The sequence below is a fragment of the Pecten maximus genome, chromosome 3, assembly GCF_902652985.1.
Source record: "Pecten maximus chromosome 3, xPecMax1.1, whole genome shotgun sequence".
In the NCBI taxonomy this organism is placed as follows: Eukaryota; Metazoa; Mollusca; class Bivalvia; order Pectinida; family Pectinidae; genus Pecten; species Pecten maximus.
The window spans coordinates 17,967,893-17,992,548 of record NC_047017.1 but is presented as its reverse complement, the minus strand read 5'-3'; the positions used below and the strand labels follow the sequence as shown (position 1 = coordinate 17,992,548).

The window sequence follows — 24,656 nt, the reverse complement described above, 5'->3', positions numbered from 1 at the left end:
GTTAAATGACCAGAGACGTATATACCCGATATACAAGTCTCTGAAATGACGGACTTAAATTGTCCAAACACTTAACTGTATATCATAATACGGTACTCATTCACCCCTCATTTCATCTCTATGCATACACATACAAAATAACTTGGCTACGCGCATGGTACTATTATCACCGTGAAAATGATTCAAACTGATATCATTTTGCTATATCTGTGCTGAAACACATTAGTTCGTTCATTAATTTCACCAGCAGTTTTATATTATAAACACCAGGCAGCATCTAAAGTAGATCTATGCCGTTAATCTTTGTTAAAGATATTTCTTGTTTAAATTATTTTCCTATGCAAGTGCCTGTGTTACAACCCTGTGGCTTACTCCAACAATGTTAGAGGTTTTACACGGCGAGATACTTTTCGCAGTCGGCAAAATAATATCCGATAGAAAAAGAGCCGACCAGCGGCCTCTTATGTTATCGGAGTACCCTATGGCTATGCATCACCAAAAAGTATTTCGAATTTTCGCGCGCTTTCGAATTGATTTACGTCACGCATGAGTCGGTATCTGTTTCTGCCAGTCATCCGCGGTGTAAACAAAAGACGAGGAATGAGTCTAGCACATTTCCAGATGTTCTGACTAGGTGCATTAAATCCCAAAGACTCGAAATGGCGTCGACACGACCTAGAACACGGTCCCAGACAAACGGCAACGTGGGAATCAGCTTTCCACGGTTAGAAGCAAGGTCGTCGGCTTCCAAAGAAAATGGACTGATGCCATCAGTGATGGTCGCATTCAAAGGCAGTGTTTCGGCACTATGTGGATTAGTGTTTGGAATCGCTGTTGAAAAATCAAGGGGTAATTGTAAAATTTCTTTTATGCATACCGTAAAATGACAAAACAATACCTTTCTGTCCCTGAAATATCGCGATCGTGACATCAACTGCTTTGCAATGTTACGGAGTTGTCGCCCTTCGTGCAGTCAGCGGTTTTAGAAATATTAGATCTATGGCAATGTAGACCACTGATGGCTTATTGCATTATAATTCATTATTTTACTCATCATATTAAAAATACCTAAGGAGACAAAATCAAATTATATCTTACCTATTAAAACGTTTGAACAAATTCTACGTTAGACTGTTTAATAGTAGAAAATAAGCTAGAAATTAATTATTTAATTACAAAATGTTATCTAGATCCAGAGACCTCTGCTAGATCTAACACTCGCTCTAATTAAGGTGCATTAATTCTTCTGTTACAGTATTTGAGCCTGCAGTTGTTACAAACCAGATGCTATTCCGCAAGTTCATAATGATGAAGGTGTTTTTGACATCGCTCACAGTGGGTAATTAATTTGTAACTTCACAACATTCCCGTTAGGCCTACAAAAAAAATCTCTAAAAAGGTTGAAGAATATTTTCCTTTGGGAAAAAACAGTTTTTGGTTTGGTTTGATTTAACGTAGATCTATCAAATAATAATTAATATAGTCAAGAATTTTTTGATGACGTTGTGCACATTATTCAATCTTTTAACTGCTATAATCTTCCTTAATGTCATTTTACAGGTACATGCATGTCTACACAGTAATAGAAAATTGCAATGATTATGTTTATTTCCCAATTAAGGTCTGACACATATAGGCCTAAACTTGCTAAAGTGCAGTTGTAGACATTGCAGGGTTTTTTTCCACTTCATAAATATGGAAGAAAAATTGGTGCAATGGAAGGAAATAAGTTTAATTGGGAATGGGGACAATTTTTGACCCCAAAAGGCCTCAACAAAAAGCCCTGTATTAGAAACAACTATAAATAAGAACATGTAATTACTGCAACTATATTTAAAACAGGTATGTTTTTCCTGTCGGTACTGTCCATCTTGCCACTTACAAGAAAGAAGTACCTTTTGTCGAGGGCAGCTTTCATTGGAGGCCTCAACCAGAAGGGTTACTTTGGTATCTCTGTTGGAGGTTTTATCCTTGGCTCAGGAATGGCTGTTGTTGGAACGGTAAAGATATCATTTGAAAACATTAACATATCACATTTTATTAGCGTAACATTATCCATCTTAAACCTAAATGTGAAAACTCTGAAATATATTATCATAAAAATTAATTACAATAATAGATTTGATTAATTGTTGATGTAGAATTGTGTCATGTATTAGTAAATCATCTTGAAATATCATTGCCAAAGCCCAAAAAACTCTAAGCTTTTTTTATGTAATTTCTAGACACAGTGTTGAATGCTTTTTCAAAATCTGACTTTCAAAATCATACCCGTTACTGTAACATGTATTCTTTCCAATATACCTCCCTGATAAAAAACCCTGTTTGATCGATCATAATATATTTAAAATAGCCATATTGCTATTTTATCACTTCTTCAGAATGCACATACATGTATTTGACCATGAATTTTAACTGTTATAATGTATCAAACTCTTGGTTAACAGAGATTGATGTTGTGAAATGGCACTTGGTCTTATGAACAGTTCCAAGGATTCTGAACAGATATCCTCTGGAAGGTCAGAGGTTAGACTTCAGACCAATACAAACCTGTTGTAGCTGTTCTGTCTTATTACTGTCATGTTGAGAAGACAATAACATTGGTGACTTTCTATTTGTTTTATAGTGCCCTGGACTTGTTGGAATACAAATGGGAGGTGGTGTTCACAACTCAGGGTAAAAGAACACGTTTGATCATTGTTTATTGGTAGTGCTAAAACTGCATTAAGGAAATAAATTATTCAATATTCATGGAAACAATAAAATGCAGGTTTAAACAAAGTCAGTCTAATTAAAATCAAATTCCTCATTCCACTACAATGAATATTATGGAGACTTTTTAACATAGCTACATAGTTATGAGATATTCTGTCAAGAGATAGAGATATGAGATAGAAGGGAAAGAGAGGGGACATAGAGGTATCGAGAGAGAGGATCAAATAGGGAGATAGAAAGAAAAGGCCCTATCAACAGCTAACATAAATTAAGGATTCCTCCCCTGTGTGCAGATGCATGCATGCATGTAGTTTGAGATAACTCTGATATATGAATGAACTGAATTCCTGTTAAGATAATTAAAAGTGTTAAAAATATTTCTTTTTTGCATATATTTATCTACTGTGTTGGTAATATGGCTGTAGGTTTCTTTTATGTGTGACTTGAAGTATACACTTAATTTGTAGTGTTTGCACTAGCTGGAGTTTTAACAGGAACTGTACTGTATGGTGTGACAGAGCCAATTGTGACCAGTCTTACAGATCCTACCACACCTATCAAGTACCACTTGTAAGTATATTATAAATGTTAATAAAAAAAGGTTATAACAATCTATGACTCATTGAATGTCAGAGTCAGAGTCAGAGCTTAATTCACCAAATCAACTGGGCCCAGTTGTTCAAAATGTGATTAGGCTAATCACGGTTTAACAACAATTTTAAAATCCTGATAAAATCATTTCTGGTAAAACTGACATGACAAAATTTCATAAAACTACAACACTCGTTAGTTTCTTCCTACCTGCCTATTTCAAGGAATATACATACATAGATTTTGACGTAATGGAGAAAGGAGATTTTCACTAATCAAGTGATTAAGCTTATCACATTTTGAACAACTGGGCCCAGGTGTCACAATGACATCCCTGTAAAAAGGGTGTTTCCATGTTGTAGTAATAAAGTGCTGAATACTCTCGGAGGATAAATTATGTGAACACCTGGATCATAATGTATATTTACATTACAATATTGACATTTGATTATTTGTGTATGTTTTGTAGTTTGTACCAATTGATGGGCTCCCCTCCATTCATCATTTCCTTCCCCGTGTTCTCCATGCTGGGAATTGTAGTTTTCTCCCTCGAGATGATGTACCCATGGCAGTATGAAGTCGCAGTAAGTATTCTCCTGTACCTGTGAATTTGGGAGAGAACTATCTCCTTCAAGTCCTAAATCATATCAATGATTATGTTAAAAAATCTGAAGATCAAAGAAGCCCAATAAATCATGCTAGAATAATATTTTAAAAGTAAAATATTTACAATATTTATCATTACTGCAATGGTGATTTTCAAGTACAAAGTATCAATGCCTCAAAAAAAATTGATTGGTGGTACAAAAGTAACAATGAATAATAATATAATTTGGATATATGCATATATTTGTACATATATATTTAAATAGGTACAAGCCTCAGACATGGTTGGCAAGCCTATGCTAGCAATGCCCTGCTGGCACCCCTACATCTGTGGAACTTTGATTGGGTGTCTCCAAGTGCCACTTGTGCTGTTCCTCAATACTACATTAGGTTTGTATCTCATAGAACACTGAAGCCTAGGTCACACATGCATTAGATAATGTAGGTGAATGTACTAAGAACAGTAATTACAAGTTAAAGAATGTTAAAGTAGGGCTATTACTGAAGAATATTTAAATAATCATGTTCAAGTCCCTTGACTGGTACAGCTATGCAGGTTGATGGATGTTCGTTACCAAATTGTGTTCAAGTTGATCCATTCAAAAAAAACATTCATGCCATAGTTATTTTGTACATGTTTGGTTGTATTAAAGTTTTTTTCTCTACATTTCTATGCAATATACATGTGTATTGTGTTGAAGTTTTCTGTAAATTTTACGAAACATGACCTGTGTGTTGATACAGGAGGAAGTAGATGCTACTGTACTGTGGTGTCACAAGGCATTGTCAACAACTCCATGAAGAAATTATCGCCTTACCTTGCCAAGTTCAAAAAAGGATTTGCCAACTGGTGGCAGGTTGGTACTAATATGGAACCCATTGAAATTACAAAAAGAATTTAATGGTGCGGCTGCCTCGCTGAAAGATGGTTTTAACATACAGGAATTAAATGCAACTGAATTTTTTTTACCAAAGAAGTTCATTTAAAAATGTAATGTCGGAGAAACATACAATAAATGCAAAAAAATCTACCATAACCAACTACATTATCCCAAGGAGAAGAGTCGGAATGTGCCATTTTGTATATGTATTATTGTAAGTTAATGGGTTTGTGATGTCATTATCTTCCCTAGGTAATATTCATTGGAGGATCTGCCCTAGGATCCTATATCTCTGCTACAGCTTCAGGCCAGTATGGTAACGTGGATGGTGTTTCTCCTGGAGTAGCATTCCTTGGGGGTGTCATGATTATCTTCGGAGCCCGGATGGCTGGGGGCTGTACAAGGTGAGTACAACATTCAATATTCTGCCTTCCTGTTGTAATAAACACTTAAAAGTACATGTTATTTTTCTGCATTAAATGATAAAGGAATTCTATGCTCAGGAATCAGGAAATTGTTTTAGACTTCTATTTAGCCAATTACATATGACATCTCTTTTCATGACCTTATCTGTGATTGGAAACTAAGTCAAAATTTTAGACAGTTTTTAGACTTAAGCTTGTTTCATGATCAAGAGAGCAATACATGTATAACAAATGTCAACTAAAGGATTATTTGAAGCATGATTATGTGGGGTTTCAACCAAATTAAATGTCACATATTATATAAACGGAGACAAAAATCTCTGATGGCTACTAAAAACAGCAAAGGCTAGTAATATGTATTTGTATCTTACATACTTTCAGTGGTCATGGACTTTCAGGAGTGGGACTTCTGAACATTAGCATCAATGGCAGCAGTGATGTGCATGTTCTCTGGTGGCATTGTGACAGCCAACCTCCTTGAGCTGATGTCCTGAAGAAACAACATTCATAACCTTTTCTGGCAGCTACTGTTTACATGTGAAATGTTTTGTTTTGATTAGACTTCAGTTTCTGAGGATTGCTAGAAAGTCTGAATTCAGAGAGATTATGAGCCATCTAATAGGCATCTATATACAAGGCATAAAATCCTTTAGCTAGAGCTGGATATCCAAAAACTTGAAATAAATAGAATATTTTTTAAAACCAATATTCTGTGTATTGTCACTGACAGGATCCTACAAATATTTAGGATAAGATAAAAAAAGCATTTTGTGTTAAAAAATTCCCCCTAAATAGCTTTGTCATTTCTAAGTCTTATAAGGACCATCGCACCAATAATTGTATATCCTCCATATGCCCCAAGAGGCTCATATATCATTATTTGTGCAAGGAGGGAGCTATTGTGACAGCTAGAGTTGGGACTGCAGGATGAGTTTATTTTTTTTTTCTAGCCTTTCATAATTTATTATTATCACAGTATAGTGGTGATTGATAAGGAAGGATGCCAGCTCATGATCACTCTGAGAGAAGCCAGACCATTGATGAATCCAGAGAAAAGCAACATCTCAATTATATCTTATATGTCACTTTAATAGATGTATATCAACATCCAGCCCTATCTTAAGTTCTCAGAAGTGATTAAAATAGGAATGTTATCTGAATTTGACTTATTCCCAAATATCGGCTTCATTGAAAACCCTATTTAACAGCAGTGCATATATATGCTTAAATAGTATAGAGTAAGAGAAATTCATTATGTGATTGGTTTACTCAGGGAAGATTTGTTATTACTTCTACTTCCTTGATATTTGATACGCAATTGATTTTCTTATTATTGTAGTTTGTATGTACTTTGAAGCACGAGAGGTAGAGTATGAAATGTGATAAAAATGTGATGATGCAATGAATTTTAATACTGTACCAACATTTTAAAATCATATCAACATCAAGATTCTGTGATTTATTTGGCTGAATTTAATTGAGATGCGATGTTTGTTGCCTAATTTGACTTTATATATATTTGTAAGAATGTAGTAGAATTATCATTTATTTTCCTGAAAAGATCTTTGCATTTGCCTTTTAAATGTTGTGAATAATTCTTAATTTGGTATTCTTTTACACCTCTGTCAGGTATATCTTTTGACATGAATGCCCTGTAAATGTTATTTGAGCTTTACAAGAGAAACCCTGTTCTGTATTTGTGAACTGGTTCTGTATTTGTGAAGCCCTTTTGTGACGGGTATGTGTACATAAGATACCTCTGTTACGTATTAAATAACTATTGCAATTGTAATACGCTCATTTTCAGTGCAATCATATTGTTATTCAAATATAGCTATATACTGTTGTATATTAAACTTCAAAGGTATTTGCTAAATAAGATTCTCTCATTCGAATGGATTTGTTTCTGATAACCTGTTTTACTGCTTAAATTATTTGCATTAAGTGAAAATGCTTGAAAATTCAGATGCCAGATTGTCTAGAAAAAATATTGTTTTCACAAATAATTACTTCAAACAATGATAACCTGATATTTGATAAACAATATATCATTCCATTTCTTGCATGATTTAATATGATGCAAATTGAAAGGGAGCATTAGGTGTGCTATGTTAATTAAACATGACAACCAAATATTTATTGAAAGATTATTATAATGTTTGTGCAATCACCTAAAAACATATTAAAATATGAATGTTGTGTGTGAATATATTGATACTATTATATTGATACAACTAACACTATTAACAGCTGCCACAGCTAGAAATGAAATGTGCTGGAATTAACTGAAGTCATAGCTAATGTGAATTTGTCTAGAAATTGTTTTGTTTTGCATTCAGGAATTATATTACAAATGTGATAGTGCCTATAGAATTCCGTTTGCTATTTGTTAATAAAATATTTTGCTCTAAATGATGTATAATTGTCATTGCCAGTTTTCCGGAGATATTGGAGAAACCCATTTTTTTTTTGGCTCTATTCCATTGAAATCCATGAGTTTCTGTCTCAATATATATATCTTCTCTGTAGACAAAATACACGAAAAACTTGAATGGAAAAATCTTCCAAAAATTGAAAGCTCACATGTACATGACACCTTACTGGTCATACAAGCTGAATGTAACACAGTCTTGCATGTTATCTTCGACCAAAAGAAATCACATGGCAGCACAATGGTAAAATTTTCCAAAGAATGAGAGTTGCCTATTGTGAGAAAATTATTCAGTCTTGCAATACATTTTATTGCATTCTCTCAAATGTAAAATTTTCAAAGCTTATTTAATGAGTTGATTTGACTACTGAGACAATTGACTTGCAAGAAAAATAAATAAGATTTAGGAGTCTATGTGTTGTTTGTAAGCAAATCGATATATATCAAGTGCTGGTTGCAGTATACATTTGGTTTAATTTGTGATTTATGAAAAAGGACACAGTATAAGCCTTCTTTAAATTGATTAAAATACCAAGATATCATAATTTGGTACCATTGGATATTTTTCTAAAAAGTGCATGAATTGAGAATCATAACACTCGCAGATTGAAAATGAAACTCAATCTAGATTTCTTATATTGATTTCAATAAAGTAACTATTCCACATCAGAAGTATTCATTCAATATTATTTATACATATTCATACGTGTTTTTGTTGAAAATTTATGAAAGTGTTGAAAGTTGGAAAAATACGCAATGTTTAAACTCTACATACCAAGAGAGATAACTCTTTCAATATTTGTCAACTTTCAGTAACCGGTATGGTTGTACCGGTATCTTCTATAGCAATATCGATATTTCTCATTGATTTCGTTTAACTTGAGTATTTATGTTTATATATGGGTAAAACAATGCTGCTACATATTGTTTTCTCAGTTTCCCCATATATGTTTCCTTATTATTGACATTAATAGGGGTACGTGTTTTCTTTAATATAGCGTCTATGTAAAAATCCGAGAACATGTTTCGGGAGGTCTCGGATGTTTACCTGACAACTTCATTAAATCGGTGGCATCATGTTGCTAGCTGACGTCACGAGTTAAGACCTACTATTGTCAGTTCACGGGTCCGTTCATTGCTCGGACAGTAGGGATATACACAGCCTCCCAGGTAAGCTGCATTTCCTACATTATAGTAACCGTCTGCCCCTTGTATACCATCCGTTGGTTATTCTTCACTTAGGGATTCAGTGGTAATCGGTTAGGTCCTAGCTAGCTGTTATTGCAGCGTTACTGTTATTTACTTATTGTGATACATGTACATGTGTTCACGTAGAGTATACATGTACATGTATGTATTGTATATAATTTATATACATATGTATATATTTGTTAGATTTTCTGCGTCAGGTACAAACATACACCCAGTTGAAAACAAGATGTGTTTTATGGAATTGGCATAATTCTTGAGTCTTCTGATGCATGTCTTCATGGCTTGTCAAACCTCCTAGCCTTTTAATTGTATGTATACCCCACGAGACATTGTACAGACTGTTCTGGACAAACGGGATACAATGTGCATGTACCTAGCTGTTAACATGTAGACCTAACTGAGACTCGGAAACTTGTGATATCAAAGAAACCCTATGCATATGTAATGTACTGAGAGTTTTGTCATGTACATAATAGTATATGGTCACAACTCGCTTGCTTCTTTCGCTTTACGCACATAATTTCCCTCACTTGACCGATAGAGTAAAGATGACTTGGAATCTTTGAACTACAATGGTGTCCTAGGCCATGTTAATAATATATGACTATGGTTAATAAATTAATATAGTGTCCTTGGCCATGTCAATGCTGTCTCACTATGATTTATAGATTAATGATGTACCAGCATGGTCAGGTTAAAGATGTTAGACTACATGTACGATGAATTAATGGTGTCCAAAATCATGTTAATAACACATCAGACTATGATTTATAAATTAATTAATGATGTCCTAGTGTCGGACTATGATAAATTAATGGTGTCCTTGCAATGCCTTGTTAATGATGTCAGACTATGATTTATAAATCAATGGTGTTCCAGGCCATGTTAATGATGTCAGACTATGATTTATAAATTAATGGTGTTCCAGGCCATGTTTATGATGTCTGACTATGATTTATAAATTAATGGTGTTCCAGGCCATGTTTATGATGTCAGACTATGATTTATAAATTAATGGTGTTCCAGGCCATGTTTATGATGTCAGACTATGATTTATAAATTAATGGTGTTCCAGGCCATGTTTATGATGTCCGACTATGATTTATAAATTAATGGTGTTCCAGGCCATGTTTATGATGTCAGACTATGATTTATAAATCAATGGTGTTCCAGGCCATGTTTATGATGTCAGACTATGATTTATAAATTAATGGTGTTCCAGGCCATGTTTATGATGTCCGACTATGATTTATAAATTAATGGTGTTCCAGGCCATGTTTATGATGTCAGACTATGATTTATAAATTAATGGTGTTCCAGGCCATGTTAATGATGTCTGACTATTATTTATGAATGATTGGTGTCCTTGGCCATGCTTAAAGATGGCATGCTATGATTTTAAAAATCAATGCTGTTCTAGGCCATGTGTATGATGTCTGACTCGTTATTCTAGTCCATGTTTATGATGTCAGACTATCGTTGTTTTAGACCATGTTGATGATGTCAGACTCGTTGTTCTTGGCCATGTTTATGATGTCAGGCTATCATTGTTCTAGGCCATGTTTATGATGTTAGGCTATGATTTATAAATCAATGGTGTCCTAGGCCATGTTGATGATGTTTGACTGTGATACAGTAATTTAATGGTGTATCTTAACCCAAGAACATGTTAATGTCAGATTTTGATAAATTTATGGTACCACATGCCATTAGTGTCACCTGACTAGGATAAATTATTGATATTCCATTATCTTGGGCTATGATGATATTTAGACTAATTTGCATTAACAGTAAAATTGGATCAATCAGATTGGGACTTTGATTTATTAAGACATTTGATATACTTGTTACAGACATGTGACCAGAGATTTGAACTCGAATCAAGGTCACTATCAGAGGATTTGATCAGGACATATTAGATCTCTTGGATAACCTTGTGTATTGGACTAATGTAAGGAATGCATACATATATAGACCTTTAATCACATATATATTCTCCTGATTAATTAGGGTTATGGCCATAATGATACACTGAAATATGTTGTTAGGACAATGAATGCTCATTATGACTATAAGGTGGAATCTACAGTAATTTATCAAAAGAGTCCCCATGCTCTCATCTGTAAACTGAGAAGATGATCATTCATTTTGGCCATAGAACAATATCAGGTTGACCTATCATATGTTGATTAATCCAATTTATTGAACTTGACATATGACGATTGTGGAGGTATTGAACTGCACACATCACCAAGGGTTTCCAAAAGAGTTCTTCTGTTCATTCCTCACTCTTTTTACTGTTTGCCTAGATGTCAATCTCCTCTGTGTTGTTCAGATGACTCATAGAGGCCTAAGAATCATGCAACTGATCGTACCATATATCTCAATGTTTTCAGTGTAACTAATGTTTGTCTGCATTCTATAATGTTACCATGTGCATGTAAGTTGTCCTGGTAATTAACAGATGCCAAGGAATCATCTGAAATGTATCTTGCTTTATATTGGCTTAGATCCTTCTCTTACATGTAAGCTCTGTTGTCAATGAATCTCATGCTTACAAGAAAAAGATAGGTTCTATAACATATGCACACAAAAGCATTAGATTTGATCTTAATTGAGCTGTAGTTCTTACATTTCCATCAGTCTTGCCAGTTCTATTTGTGCAGCGGTTGTTAATGCTTTGGTCTAAGACCTTTCCTCACAGACGATAAGGCAGAGCCTACTCCTTCATACCGTACCACACCAGATATTTCACTTTCTTATGTCTCTGCCCCCTGTAAATGTATTCAATTGTCTTTTGTCAGAAAAATAAGCATGAATTGGCAGCATTCTTTAACATTTGAGTTTTATTCTTCAGCCTTCTCACCAATTATATAGACCATATCAACAACACTTCATAATGTTTCCTAAGTCATGTTGATCTCATCCCATGTACCTTGTAGGTTCATTTTTGATACTTAGAATCATTTTAAAAAAATACCCAGAATCATTTTCATACTTAGAATCATATTTGCCTCTTACATCAAATTACACAATGGGAAAAGCAGGTACTGCTTTTCCCATTGTGTAATTTGATGTAAGAGGCAAATTAATTTTGGGTCTTTAAATTGATCCCATTTATGAAAAAAAAACTATTTTTGTCGTTAAATATCTCCCTCGTCAATACCTCACATTTGATCTGTCATTTGTGTCTGTTTGCCCATATGAGGAAGGCTATGGGCTCTGTACCCAGACCATGCCATAATACATTAATCCATTGAAAATATGGTTTCAAGTACTCCCCCATCAATGAAAAGGATGCGCATAGTGAAACATAGAGATACAATGCCAATTTGCTTGTGATATGAAATTTTAGTTAAATCGCAATACATTTTGTATATCAATATATAACCCAATCTCTCCCAGAATGCATTGCGGTTCCCTTCATTGATGTAATGTGTAATGAAGGGAACCGCAATGCATTCTGGGAGAGATTGCAATATACCAGGTATATGGATGTAATGTACTGTCCTTAAAAGACATGTATTGATAGGTCAATCAACTAGCAATCAACACATCATCAGCTATATATAGTGATGGCAGGTGGAATTGCTAGTTGGTTCTCATCAAGCTATAGAATGATATGGTGACATCTAACAATAGTGCATATTTTATATCTGTGGAGTCATTAGTTGTACAGATATATTTATTATTGTCCCCTGATGTTGTCGGAGTGTTATAGATTTGTTCACCATGCTACAACTAGCGAGCCCATTATTGTACACAAAAAAACATATCAGATATATTTGATGGGAATTTAAATACATAATGCTTATTGATGTCTTTTGTTTGTTTGCCTCATTATAAAAATCTAAGTGTAACTCTTAAGTACATTGGTATGTTGTCTTGCTAGACTGGCACTCGGCCAGTTGGGGCTTTGGCCTATTATTCTGATCAATGTATTGCAACCTTGAAGGTCTGTAATCCCAATTCAATCCTAACTCTGGATATTTAAAAATTATTTCAAGAAATACTACTGTATACTAAATAGAGGATTTGGGTGGCCCTCCCAACTCTCCTATTGACGATCGTCAGGTCCATTTTGCCAGGGTACCTTGTATTGAGAAACTTACCGAGTGTGTACATACGACCTAATAAACACAGTGTAGTGATATATATCAACATGCTGGGTATGAATGCCATGCAGTAATGTTGGTGGGTCTATGTTACAATAGGTTGGTATTTGTCCATTTTTCCACTTGAATTCCGTAGTACAACGGCAGATCATATTGATAAAATGCGGCATTGTGGCACACTTAATGTCAGTTTGAACTGACGGGTGTAAGACTTCAAACTCTGGATAGATGACATTACCAGTAATTCTCTGCAGACTATTGAAATTCAGTAATAATATCTAGATCTATTGTTTGCTAGAAGGTGTTACTTCAACTCTGATGTCAAATTGTCAATACACATGGTATGGTTTCAGTTTGTGTATATAAATGATTGATATATTTGGATGGCCCCTTGTGGAAATGTTTCCTTTTACCTGCTTCTGATTTACGCTTCCTTTAGTGTCCAACAAATGTTCTTTGGAGGTTTTATTTTCTAAAAGTTTTGTTTATGTCATATACAGTTTGTGGAAGCATGTTTAAAAGAAACAAGGTTATAGTACTTCCCCTTGTGGACAACCTATGTACATTGTATCGATGAAAATATAATATATTTTTTGTAAGATGTAAATTTGATAATGAGGTGCATCTGCCGAGTGACAATCTGTGAATATTAATCATTGTAATAGAAAAATATAATGGACAGCATATAACAGTCCATGAATACACCAATGACTAATCAAATATTTGTGGTTAAATGCTCTTCTTTTACTCCATACCAATTGAAAACTCATGAAAAGTTATGACATTCTTATTATGCCATTGCTATTGAAAGTTCAGAGGGAATCAGGGCAGTTGGTATCCTCCATGCAAAAATGTCACATCTCAAGTTGAATTGCAATTTGGTTAAGATATTGTGAAAACAATCAATCTTGTATATAACCTCACAAACTAACCTGGATAAACTTGTGACTGATGTGGTAGCTTCAAGCCTATTCAATGACTGCTGGAAGACTGATGGATTGCAGCTGCACATGCACACTTAATTTTTCAGGCCGAGAGGGAATTGCTCAGGTGTCTTGTATGACTGGAATATCCCAATAAAAATGTATTGCCCAGCTTGCCTCATTGTCACTGTAGCAATTCATACAGCTATTATTTGGCATCTAATATCTATAATATTGAATACTAGTAAATTAATATGTAATATATATTATGTATCAACATTTTCATAAACATGACTAATATTGACAAAAACATTTTGTCCTATCCTTTAGATTTTTCAATAAAGGTTGACATGAAATAAAATATATATGGTACAAAGTTAGATCATATTTTTCTTTTTGTTGTGGTGTTGCTTGGATATTCTCCAACCTCAACCTGAAAAAAATGCAAAAAATTTATTAAACTTTCTGGATGTTGACCTTGTGAATCATTAAGAAATATAATTGACTGTAAATTTTGTTGAGTTAAGTTAAAACAGCAGAAATTAAACACTTTGAAATTGAAGTGTTTTGGATTTTAGATATACATTTAGATAGTCTACATAGTTTTCGTTCCCTGAAGTAATTACCAATGAACACATTATGGGATTTTAAACTATCTCTCCAGGGCATCTACATTTGGTGGTAAAGCAAATCTGAAAGTTAATTGCTCGAGTGTTACTTCAGGAAATATTTGGTTGATTGATTAAATGTATATATTACCACATGGAAGGTCATTTAAATGAAATGAATTAGCACTGGATTTGAATGTCATGTGATCTATATAGCTACACATATTTACCTGTAGTTCAGAACGGTTCTGATAGTCTGAAGTACTCTTCAACACGACTGGATGTTCACAAAGGGAAGTGTTGTCACATGTTATCATTCTTCAAAGAAAATGGTTCACTGAACATTCGGTTTCAAGCACAGTGACATAAATAAATCATGTGGTGAATTTATAAACTGTATTGACCTATTGAAAACTATACCTGTGTTATGTACACAGCTTTTACCCAGTTCTTGCTATACTATACGTACAATTTTGGTGCATATATCACCATTTTCAGCCAGTGTATGTCGGTGAAAATAGCTGGGGCTATAAAGAAAGGTGAAAATTAATTTTAACTATACAATTTGCAGATAAAACAATGTGTAGAAGGTCATACAATAAATAAAAATGAAATTGTTTGAGACAGATTACAAGTATTGCAAGACATAACAAGACCCTACAGTATTGAAAATATTCATCTTGAAATCCAAGGGTTATGTTTTCACTTAGATACTTTTCTTTGTGACAGATCCTTTATGAAATCAACTGCCTGAAATTTTTAGGATGTGAAAATATTGTACTCGGGTTGTTATTTCACCTGGCCAAAGGGCTGTGGTACAGCGGATGTCAGCCATCTGTCTGTCCATCGGGTGTCCTTTTCCATTGGAACAACTTCTTCTCAATTGTCTGTTAACTTTTCCATTGGAACAACTTCTTCTCAATAACCAAGAGGCCTGGGGTCATGATATTGGGCCACCAGTATACTGGAATAGAGGACTTCCAAGGTTGTTTGACCTACTTTCAGGGTTACTGGAATTTAAGTCTTTAAATGATCTCTCAATAACCATGTAGTCCAGAGTTATGATATTTGGCCAATAGCATACTGGGAGAAAGGACTTCTAGAAATGTTAAAAAAAATAGACCTTGACTTACTCAATCTAATTAAAATCTAGATGGTCATTCTCACTACGTTACATGAACATCTAACAAAATTAACATCCCATAAGGGGTCACGTCAGGGCGACCTTTTGGTTTAGCCAATCAAATGACTACTTCCAGAATCTTGGAAGTGAATTTTTTATGTCCGAATTAGCATGACTAGAGTGCAAAGCTTGTATAATCTGTCAATTTGCTTCAAGTCATTTCGTCTCATAACGCATATAGCTTTATACTTTGCCGAAATGGTTTGCTTCAGATGCATGCTGTGACGAAATGTTTTGCTTCGATGATAGTGACAAAATACCAATTCGCCCTGAAAGTGAAATACACACCTCAGAGGTCACCCTGACGTGACCCCTTATGGGATGTTGTTAGATGTTCATGTAACGTAGTGAGAATGACCATCTAGATTTTAATTAGATTGTGACTTACTTTCAAGGTCATCAGTGTCAAATGTATTTCATATTTTTTCTGAATGAGCAAGAGAGCTAGGGTCATGATATTGGGCCAGTATCATATTGGGATGAACGGCTAAAAATGAAAAAGAAATAAATAAACTTGTATGAATAAAGAAATTACCAACCTAGCTTCCACTTAAATGACCTAGATCAACTTAAAAGTTTCTTTAGTAGTAGAAGGCCAGTTTTAAGGAAATTCCTTAATTCGATTACAGAATTTAAGAAAGGTCCCTAAGTTATGTTATTTTTGGCTTAAATTCAGTAATGCTTTCCTATGGAGTATTTAAGGGAATTCATGAAACTAAGGAGTGTCAATGAAACTGAGGCCAGGTAAAGGAAACAGGTCCATTGGGCCTCTTAGGTTAAACAGTTGTGGTGACGATATGAATAATGTATAGAGGTCATGATGGAACACAAAGTGCATCATGAGAAATTCATTTCCAGTACTAATTAATATTGATAACAAAGTACTTAAATATCTATATATATACTGCCTGTGTAAATGTTTGGTTTGTCCATGGAACAATGTAATATAAGTGTTATATGGAGCCAAATCACTATATTCCAGCCCTGTGTCTACATTATATACACTAAAATTTCTGTCCATGTTTGTTTCAGTAAGTGTATGTGTATTGATGGGTTATTTTTTATTTTTCTCAAGGGCCTGTAAGTGATCTCTAGTATGGAGCAGATGAGAGGACGAGTGGACTCTAGCTGTTGGTGACCAGTCTGTTGGTCAGTTGTATGCCTGTATCTACCTCCAGTATGGACAACCTTCTGTGATAGTCATCTGTGATTTACCTGTGATAACAGTATCACATTTATCTTCTCAACAATTACTGTGATAAAAATTCTGTGAAACTCATTATATTTTCTTACCGAGGAATAGAACATCATCAACAGTAGATTGAACAATGTGTTAAATTTTCACAAAGACATGTAGACTTTGGATGGTTTGTTAATAGTGCAGTGATATTACCATTGGAGAGTTTTGCATAGTTACTCATAATGATGCGTGGAATGCATTCTAACTCTACGGAGCTGCCACTGACGAGGAACATGCCATTCTCGTCAAAGAGCGTGCCAACTCGTCACCAGCCTCGTAATATGACTGGCATATACCTAGGACTGGTATGTATAATTACATATGACATTTACTGTACACCAATAAGAAATCATTCATTTTTTATGTCCCACCTGCAGTTTATGTGGTGGGGGTGGGGCCTAGTTACTGTGTGGCCCATGTCCATCTTTCCTGTCACATTCCGTCAATTCTGAATCAATGACATTTCTTGAGAATCATGACCAGATTACATCAAGTTCTACACCTCATCACATTCTGGTGGTCATTGGTCAAGTGTTAAAGGTCAAAGGTCACCTTTGACCCCTTGTGAATGGATCACAATGTAGCCTGTCCCGCTCTGAATCAAAGTCATGCCTTGAGACCCCCTTAACAGATTTGGTTCATATTTACACTGTAGTATCGGAGCAGTGGCATTTATGACTTGCAGACATTTTTAGTTTTAAAAAACGTGTCTACCTTTAATTATACATAACTCCTCAAGGATAAATCCTTTTCGAATAAGGGCCACGGTGGCCAAGTGGTTAAGGTGTCCTGACACTTTATCGCTATAGCCCTCCACCTCTGGGTTGCGAGTTTGAAACACATGTGGGGGAGTTAATTGCCTTGTACTGACCGTAGGCTGGTGGTTTTTCTCGGGGTACTCAGGCTTTCCTCTACCTCCAAACCTGGCACTTCCTTAAATGATCCTGCTTGTTAATAGGACGTTAAACAAAATAAACCAATTTTACAAATGAAAACTTGTTTGTAATTTGGTGTATAACACTTCCCAAGCACTCTTCAATTCCTTTTACAAGCAGGAAATGATGTCCATGGTTTATTTGTACAACACTCTACAAGACATATTTACCTTTTACCAATAAAAACTTACTGTATTTCTCATTTAGTATACGACACCTCCCAGGAGACAATCAATAAAAACTGATCCTTACATTTAATGTACACCATCTCCCATGGGTTGACACTCTTACTTCTGTTCTTGTTACAATTTATACACAACACTCCTCAAGAGGTTGCACCTATTGCCAATAGAAACTGATCTTTCTAAACAAGTACTTCTATAGATATTTTCCAAAAATTTCTCAGCCCTAGTACGTATAATGTGAAATCAGTCTAATAACAAACAAAGGTGGTCTCATTTTGGAGTGATTTTTCTAACAACAAGCAAAGGTGATATTTCATTGGAGTGTTTTTTTATTAACAAACAAATATAGTCTCCCATTAGATTGGTCTATTTATATAACATAGGTAGTCTCTCATTAGAGTGGTCTATTTATATAACATACGTAGTCTCTCATTAGAGTGGTCTATTTATATAACATACGTAGTCTCTCATTAGAGTGGTCTATTTATATAACATAGGTAGTCTCTCATTAGAGTGGTCTATTTATATAACAGGTAGTCTCTCATTAGAGTGGTCTATTTATATAACAGGTAGTCTCTCATTAGAGTGGTCTATTTATATAACAGGTAGTCTCTCATTAGAGTGGTCTATTTATATAACAGGTATTCTCTCATTAGAGTGGTCTATTTATATAACAGGTAGTCTCTCATTAGAGTGGTCTATTTATATAACAGGTAGTCTCTCATTAGAGTGGTCTATTTATATAACATAGGTATTCTCTCATTAGAGTGGTCTATTTATATAACAAACATATGTATTCTCTCTTTTGAGTGGTTTTTCAGAGCAGGATTTAATGTTTGTTTTTATTTCATGCCATAATTGTAAGAGATATGTATAATTATACTCTTTTAAAATCTTACAAATAATAATTTTGTAAGATTGGTTTTGTTATAAACATTTATTTTCTTTACCAGGAAGGAAATATTAAACCCCCACAACAGAAGTTTAGTGGTGTGATCCCACCGCTTGCCCGTGGGCGAGGAATGACTAGGATACGAACCCCTACAGAACATCGCAGATACGTAAGTGACAGGAACCTTGAGGGTCATAATTATTGATATGCCCCAACTATAAAGAATAACTTTGCAAATTAAACTACAGTATTCAACCTAATAAGCGCACTGTACACTGAAAAAATATGGGGTGTGCTTATTAAAACTATGTACAGAGAACAATTTTCGTGTGAAATTTAGTTAGAAAAATAAAAAAAGACTATATTGGCAGATCAGTGAGATGAGGAATTTTTGTTTTTGTTTTAATAAGCATAACCATTCTCTTTCCTTGGAAATTCCTTTTTTTTGGGGGGGGGGGGGGGGGGGGGGGAGGGGGGGTGCTTACAGGGGCAGGTGGTCTTATTAAGTTGAATACGGTATTTAATTATGAATTGAAGATGTTTTTATTGATTTCAGTACATGTATAGTTGTCATTATTGTCACTGTGTTACATTAATAATTATTATTTTATTTTACAATAGTGTGAGTACAATGACATTTACATCAACGTCTGGTTTACCTTATGAGTTATTGTATCTGTAAGTGTCATTCGAATCTTTGTGGATGCTGCACCTATACATGTAGCTCCTGGAGCGATAGTGGGCTTCGAAAAAAAAAAAAAAAAAAATAAAGATTAAATTTCTTCTGGTAAAAAGCATATATTGCAAAGAATGATTCAGAGTTTTACTGTTAATCAATACATGCACTAAGGTACCCTTCGCTTGGGTAACATTTTACAGATAAATGCATATCATAGCATGACTGATAGCACTATCTTTGGATGTTCTGAGTATAATTCAATGGCTGCTGATTTTAATGGGTATTTTTTTTCTTCAACCTACAGAGAAAAGTTGAGCAGTTAAGGATTAAGGAGGAGAAGAGAGGATTTGTAGGGCAACCTTTGAAGGTACATAATATTTGTATACCATAGTCACTCTTATAGAACAAACTTACAATTTTTTACCATAGTCACATTGTGTACAAGACACTATATTTTTGTATTTATCAATCAGTAAACCAACAGTTAAAATTTCAATAATTTCTGTCCAGACCTGGCTGGAATATGTGCAACTGGTTTAATACATGTATCAAGTTAGTGTTTGCCAACAATTATCTGTGTGCATTTAAGAAAAATTCTTCCTAATTATCATGATATGATGAATTTGAATGTCAAAAGTAATAAGAATCTGTTTAGTGGAACATTTAGCATCAGCTCCCAGTTTCATCAACATTCCTTAACTTTAGGAAAGTCCTTAACGTGAAAGTTTTCATAGGAAAGCATTGTTGGATTTCAAGGGAAATCTTAGTCAAGGATTTATAACTTTCCTTAAAATTTCTAATGCTTCGAAGGAACATTCCTTCGTTCTCACATCAGAAACACGCACAAATTCTCTTGATGAAATCTATATCAGAACGATGATTATACGAGTGTTTGTGCCTACAATTAATGAAATTAAAGCCAAAATGTGTAGGAAAAAGGCGTATCGTATACAAATACTGCATGTTTTTGTGGTAATTAGTGATCTCTGGGTTAAATTAAGAATTTTCAGGAATTAATGTTCAAAGAAATTTAGTCTATCATGAGAGTAAAACTGCTTTTTAAATGTTAACTTTTACCACCTGGAAAAAATACATATGTTCCAGTAAGTTTAATTTTGACGACCTAAACTTTATTCAAACAAAGGAATGCCCCTTTAAATTTCCTATGAAATTTTCGGGGAATGTTGATGAAACTGGGCCCTGATAATACTGTTTAAGAAGCAGGACTTTACAAAGTTGATCATTCTGTGTGTAACCTGTATCATACAGCATTGCCAGTGGAACTCAGTTGGAACTATGTAGAATGTATCATGGTCTGATATATCAATACAACACAAATGTCACTACTGAAGAGTTAGAGTTGATACTCGGTATTAACCTTATAGTGGGTGATAAATAAACAGATTGAGTGCCTGTTGAGTGTAATGATGCACAATCGTTACAAAGGAATGTCGATCAGAACCAATAACACTGATATGCCTATTGATTTTCTGCTCTTATATCTTATTGTGAATTTATATGAGTTGGACAATACATGATTGCACAGCGTTGGCAGTTTTCATTAAAGTCTCAAGTATCCCCACACATATATAATTTGATGGCAGGAGGTAAAAATGGATAAGACAGTGATTCAAAGCGTTTAGAGATAAAAATTGACTAAGGACAACTTGCCAGGAGGTTTGATGTTTAAACACCTGGCCAGACCAGGTATCTACAAGTAATATTATTACAATATATGACAATGAAGTATTGGGCTGACATAACTAAGTCATTAAGGTATGTACCCTGTACCTGTACCATTAGGTACCAAAGTTATTTAGATATGTTCCTTGTACCTGTACTGTTAGGTACCAAAGTCAATCAGGTAAACGCCCTGTACCTTTACTGTAAGGTACCAAAGTCAGCCAGGTATGTACCCTGTACCTGTACTGTTAGGTACCAAAGTCATTAAGTATGTACTCTGTACCTGTACCATTAGGTACCAAAGTCAGCCAGGTATTATAGTGCCCTGTACCTGTACTGTTAGGTACCAAAGTAAGTCAGGTAAGTGCCTTGTACCTGTACTGTTAGGTACCAAAGTCTGTCAGGTAAGCGCCTTGTACCTGTACTGTTAGGTACCAAAGTCTGTCAGGTAAGCACCTTGTACCTGTACTGTTAGGTACCAAAGTCTGTCAGGTAAGCACCTTGTACCTGTACTGTTAGGTACCAAAGTCAGTCAGGTAAATGCCCTGTACCTTTACTGTAAAGTACCAAAGTCAGTCAGGTAAGCACCTTTTACCTGTACTGTTAGGTACGTATACCAAAGTCAGTCAGGTAAGTGCCCTGTACCTGTACTGTTAGGTACCAAAGTCAGTCAGGTAAGCGCCCTGTACCTGTACTGTTAGGTACCAAAGTCAGTCAGGTAAATGCCCTGTACCTTTACTGTAAAGTACCAAAGTCAGTCAGGTAAGCACCTTTTACCTGTACTGTTAGGTACGTATACCAAAGTCAGTCAGGTATATGCGTTGTATTTGTTAAGTCACCAAACCAGGCAGTAGATCCATCCCTGGGAAGTGTTTTAGTAATAATAATAAACTTTATTTATTGGGGATACGATACATGTATAGCCAAACACTAATCTTCCACATGTTGTTCAATACTTAAAGCTGTTTACCTGACCTGGGGGATTACATACCTAAACAGGCTCAGGTTATTACATTATCAATCATCCAAAAGTGGAAGCTTGAGGAATTAGATCCAGGATTTTAGAAAAGATTGATTAGTTCTGAATAAAATATTGAGCAGGCACCTGCTGTTCAGATAAGTTAAATATAGGGTGTTGTTGAAAGTTATATCTAAATTGAACTTTTTTTATTGATTTGATGAATCATTTTATCATTAAACATCTACTCCTGTGTCACTCGCAATTAATGTTGCACTTAATTTGCACCACTGCAAGATATGTTAACAATAGCACTAACACTTGTTTATATATATATAAATAAATGTGAATCAAAAGGTACATTCAGATGAACTAATTGGAGTGTAACAAGTCATCATAAAGATACATTGAGATGAACTTACAAGTGCAGAAATTGAAACTTGTCATGTTACACTCAGGGAAACTTACAAGTGTAACAACTGGTCATGTTTACACTCAAGGGAACTTACAAGTGTAAAAACTGGTCATGTTACACTCAGGGGAACTTACGAGTGTAAAAACTGGTCATGTTACACTCAGGGGAACTTCAAGTGTAAAAACTGGTCATGGTACACTCAGGGGAACTTACAAGTGTAAATACTAGTCATGTTACACTCAGGGGAACTTACAATTGTAAAAACTGGTCATGTTACACTCAGGGGAACTTCAAGTGTAAAAACTGGTCATGGTACACTCAGGGGAACTTACAAGTGTAAATACTAGTCATGTTACACTCAGGGGAACTTACGAGTGTAAAAACTGGTCATGTTACACTCAGGAGAACTTACGAGTGTAAAAACTGGTCATATTACACTCAGGGGAACTTACAAGCATAACAACTTTCCATGTTACACTCAGGGGAACTTACGAATGTAAAAACTGGTCATGTTACACTCAGGGGAACTTACGAGTGTGAAAACTGGTCATGTTACACTCAGGGGAACTTACAAATGTAAAAACTGGTCATGTTACACTCAGCTATATATATACTTAGGAGTGATTTGATCTCCAAAAAAATACTAAAGGAAGCCAGGGAAACACCTGTAAAGCCAGCTCACACTAGCTGACGTGTGCTTGGTAATTAAGTATTAATCTGTATTTAAGTATATTACATAATCAATTTTGATCCGACTAATTGCTTTCAGTGCACTTCATTTCCATATATATTTAGATGTTAATTGGTCCTTCCTTCTGTTAAGAGGATTATATTTCACAATCTGGAGATCAGAGCCGATTTTATTCTGTCGACCATTGTAATAGAAAACTCCGACCTCTGACCTCGAGTAATTATAGTATACGTTTAAATACTCCTGGTATGTATAATCCTACGTAAATGATATCATCTTTACGCATGAATGACAATGTCTGCTATGATTCATCCAAGATACCTGTAAATGTTTATCTTTATGGAACTTTGATTGTGTATCATGTTAATTTAATATTTCCATGTAATATTAATCAGATTTAAAAATAAATTTCTACCCAAGACAGATAACTCCTTTAGAATTTTATGAGAATATCATCACTTAGCATTTTGACTTTTGTTACTTGTGACATGAATAGTTTCACTGTGTATCTCACACCAATTTGTGAATTGTCTCCATTTGTTACATGTAACTGAGATTTGACTTACTTGACTTGATCAAAGCCATAAAATGCCTCTCTGATAGATCCAGGTTGACACATGATACATATTATTGATATATTATAAAACTTTAATGTCAACATGTACATTACACGATTCATGTCATTCATATACGGTATAATTGTCGGTACATATTTATATATAGAATTAGTGTTCTATTTACAGCCACCTTGATTTCCTTCAGGTTGTTAGGTATTTACATGCTTGATTAATCATAATTTAATTGTAAAATAATATTATATGATGTTTAGTGTTAAATTATTAATCTATAATCACCCAAGGCAGTTTCTATACACAGAAAATGGGATCTAGACTGGATTATCTCCCCTGGTGCTGAATCCCACTTTCACTATATTATATTGCTCAGAATCACTGAATTTCCTGTAATGTTATCAAAGATTTGGTTGTAAACTTGCCAGAAGAATTTTTACATAGTAAACACCATTCTGCTATATTATTAGTCAAAAGATGATCAAATTTTAAATCTGGAGTACCCACTGAACTCACAAAATATACACCATTACAATTTATATTTGGTCAAAATGATACCAAAAGTGGAAGATACACTGACTATCAGATTGTTGATTTTTGTAGAGTGGCAAACGAACTGGCTCAGCCGTTTCAGCAATGTCTGAACGGCTAGGCAGCGCAAAAGATGTTGAGGTATTGTCACACAAATTGGTGTTCGTTTGATGTTTTGTTTTTGTTCA

At 34.7% G+C, this 24,656-nt stretch overlaps 2 protein-coding genes across 4 annotated transcripts in view; both read left to right on the top strand.

Annotated features, from left to right (window-relative positions):
* Nucleotides 1-542: 542 nt before the first annotated feature.
* LOC117323420 (UPF0394 inner membrane protein YeeE-like) lies at nt 543-7,630 on the top strand. The gene is given in 11 exon segments (XM_033878636.1): nt 543-849; nt 1,256-1,339; nt 1,843-2,000; nt 2,627-2,675; nt 3,183-3,285; nt 3,776-3,890; nt 4,179-4,302; nt 4,657-4,769; nt 5,046-5,197; nt 5,600-5,633; nt 5,635-7,630. Coding segments are annotated over 11 exon segments (1,200 nt in total). The 5' UTR covers nt 543-659; the 3' UTR covers nt 5,713-7,630.
* Nucleotides 7,631-8,707: 1,077 nt separating this feature from the next.
* LOC117323419 overlaps nt 8,708-24,656 on the top strand; it is a 95,552-nt gene continuing 79,603 nt past the window's right edge. For 2 of the 3 annotated variants that reach the window (XM_033878633.1, XM_033878632.1), the window contains exons 1-4: nt 8,710-8,819; nt 16,766-17,235; nt 19,004-19,111; nt 19,926-19,988. In XM_033878633.1, the coding sequence (XP_033734524.1) occupies nt 17,113-17,235; nt 19,004-19,111; nt 19,926-19,988 (294 nt within the window). In that variant the 5' untranslated portion in view covers nt 8,710-8,819; nt 16,766-17,112. Of the gene's footprint in view, nt 8,820-16,765; nt 17,236-19,003; nt 19,112-19,925; nt 19,989-24,656 lie in introns of all 3 variants that reach the window. The other variant, XM_033878635.1, reaches the window with a different exon arrangement.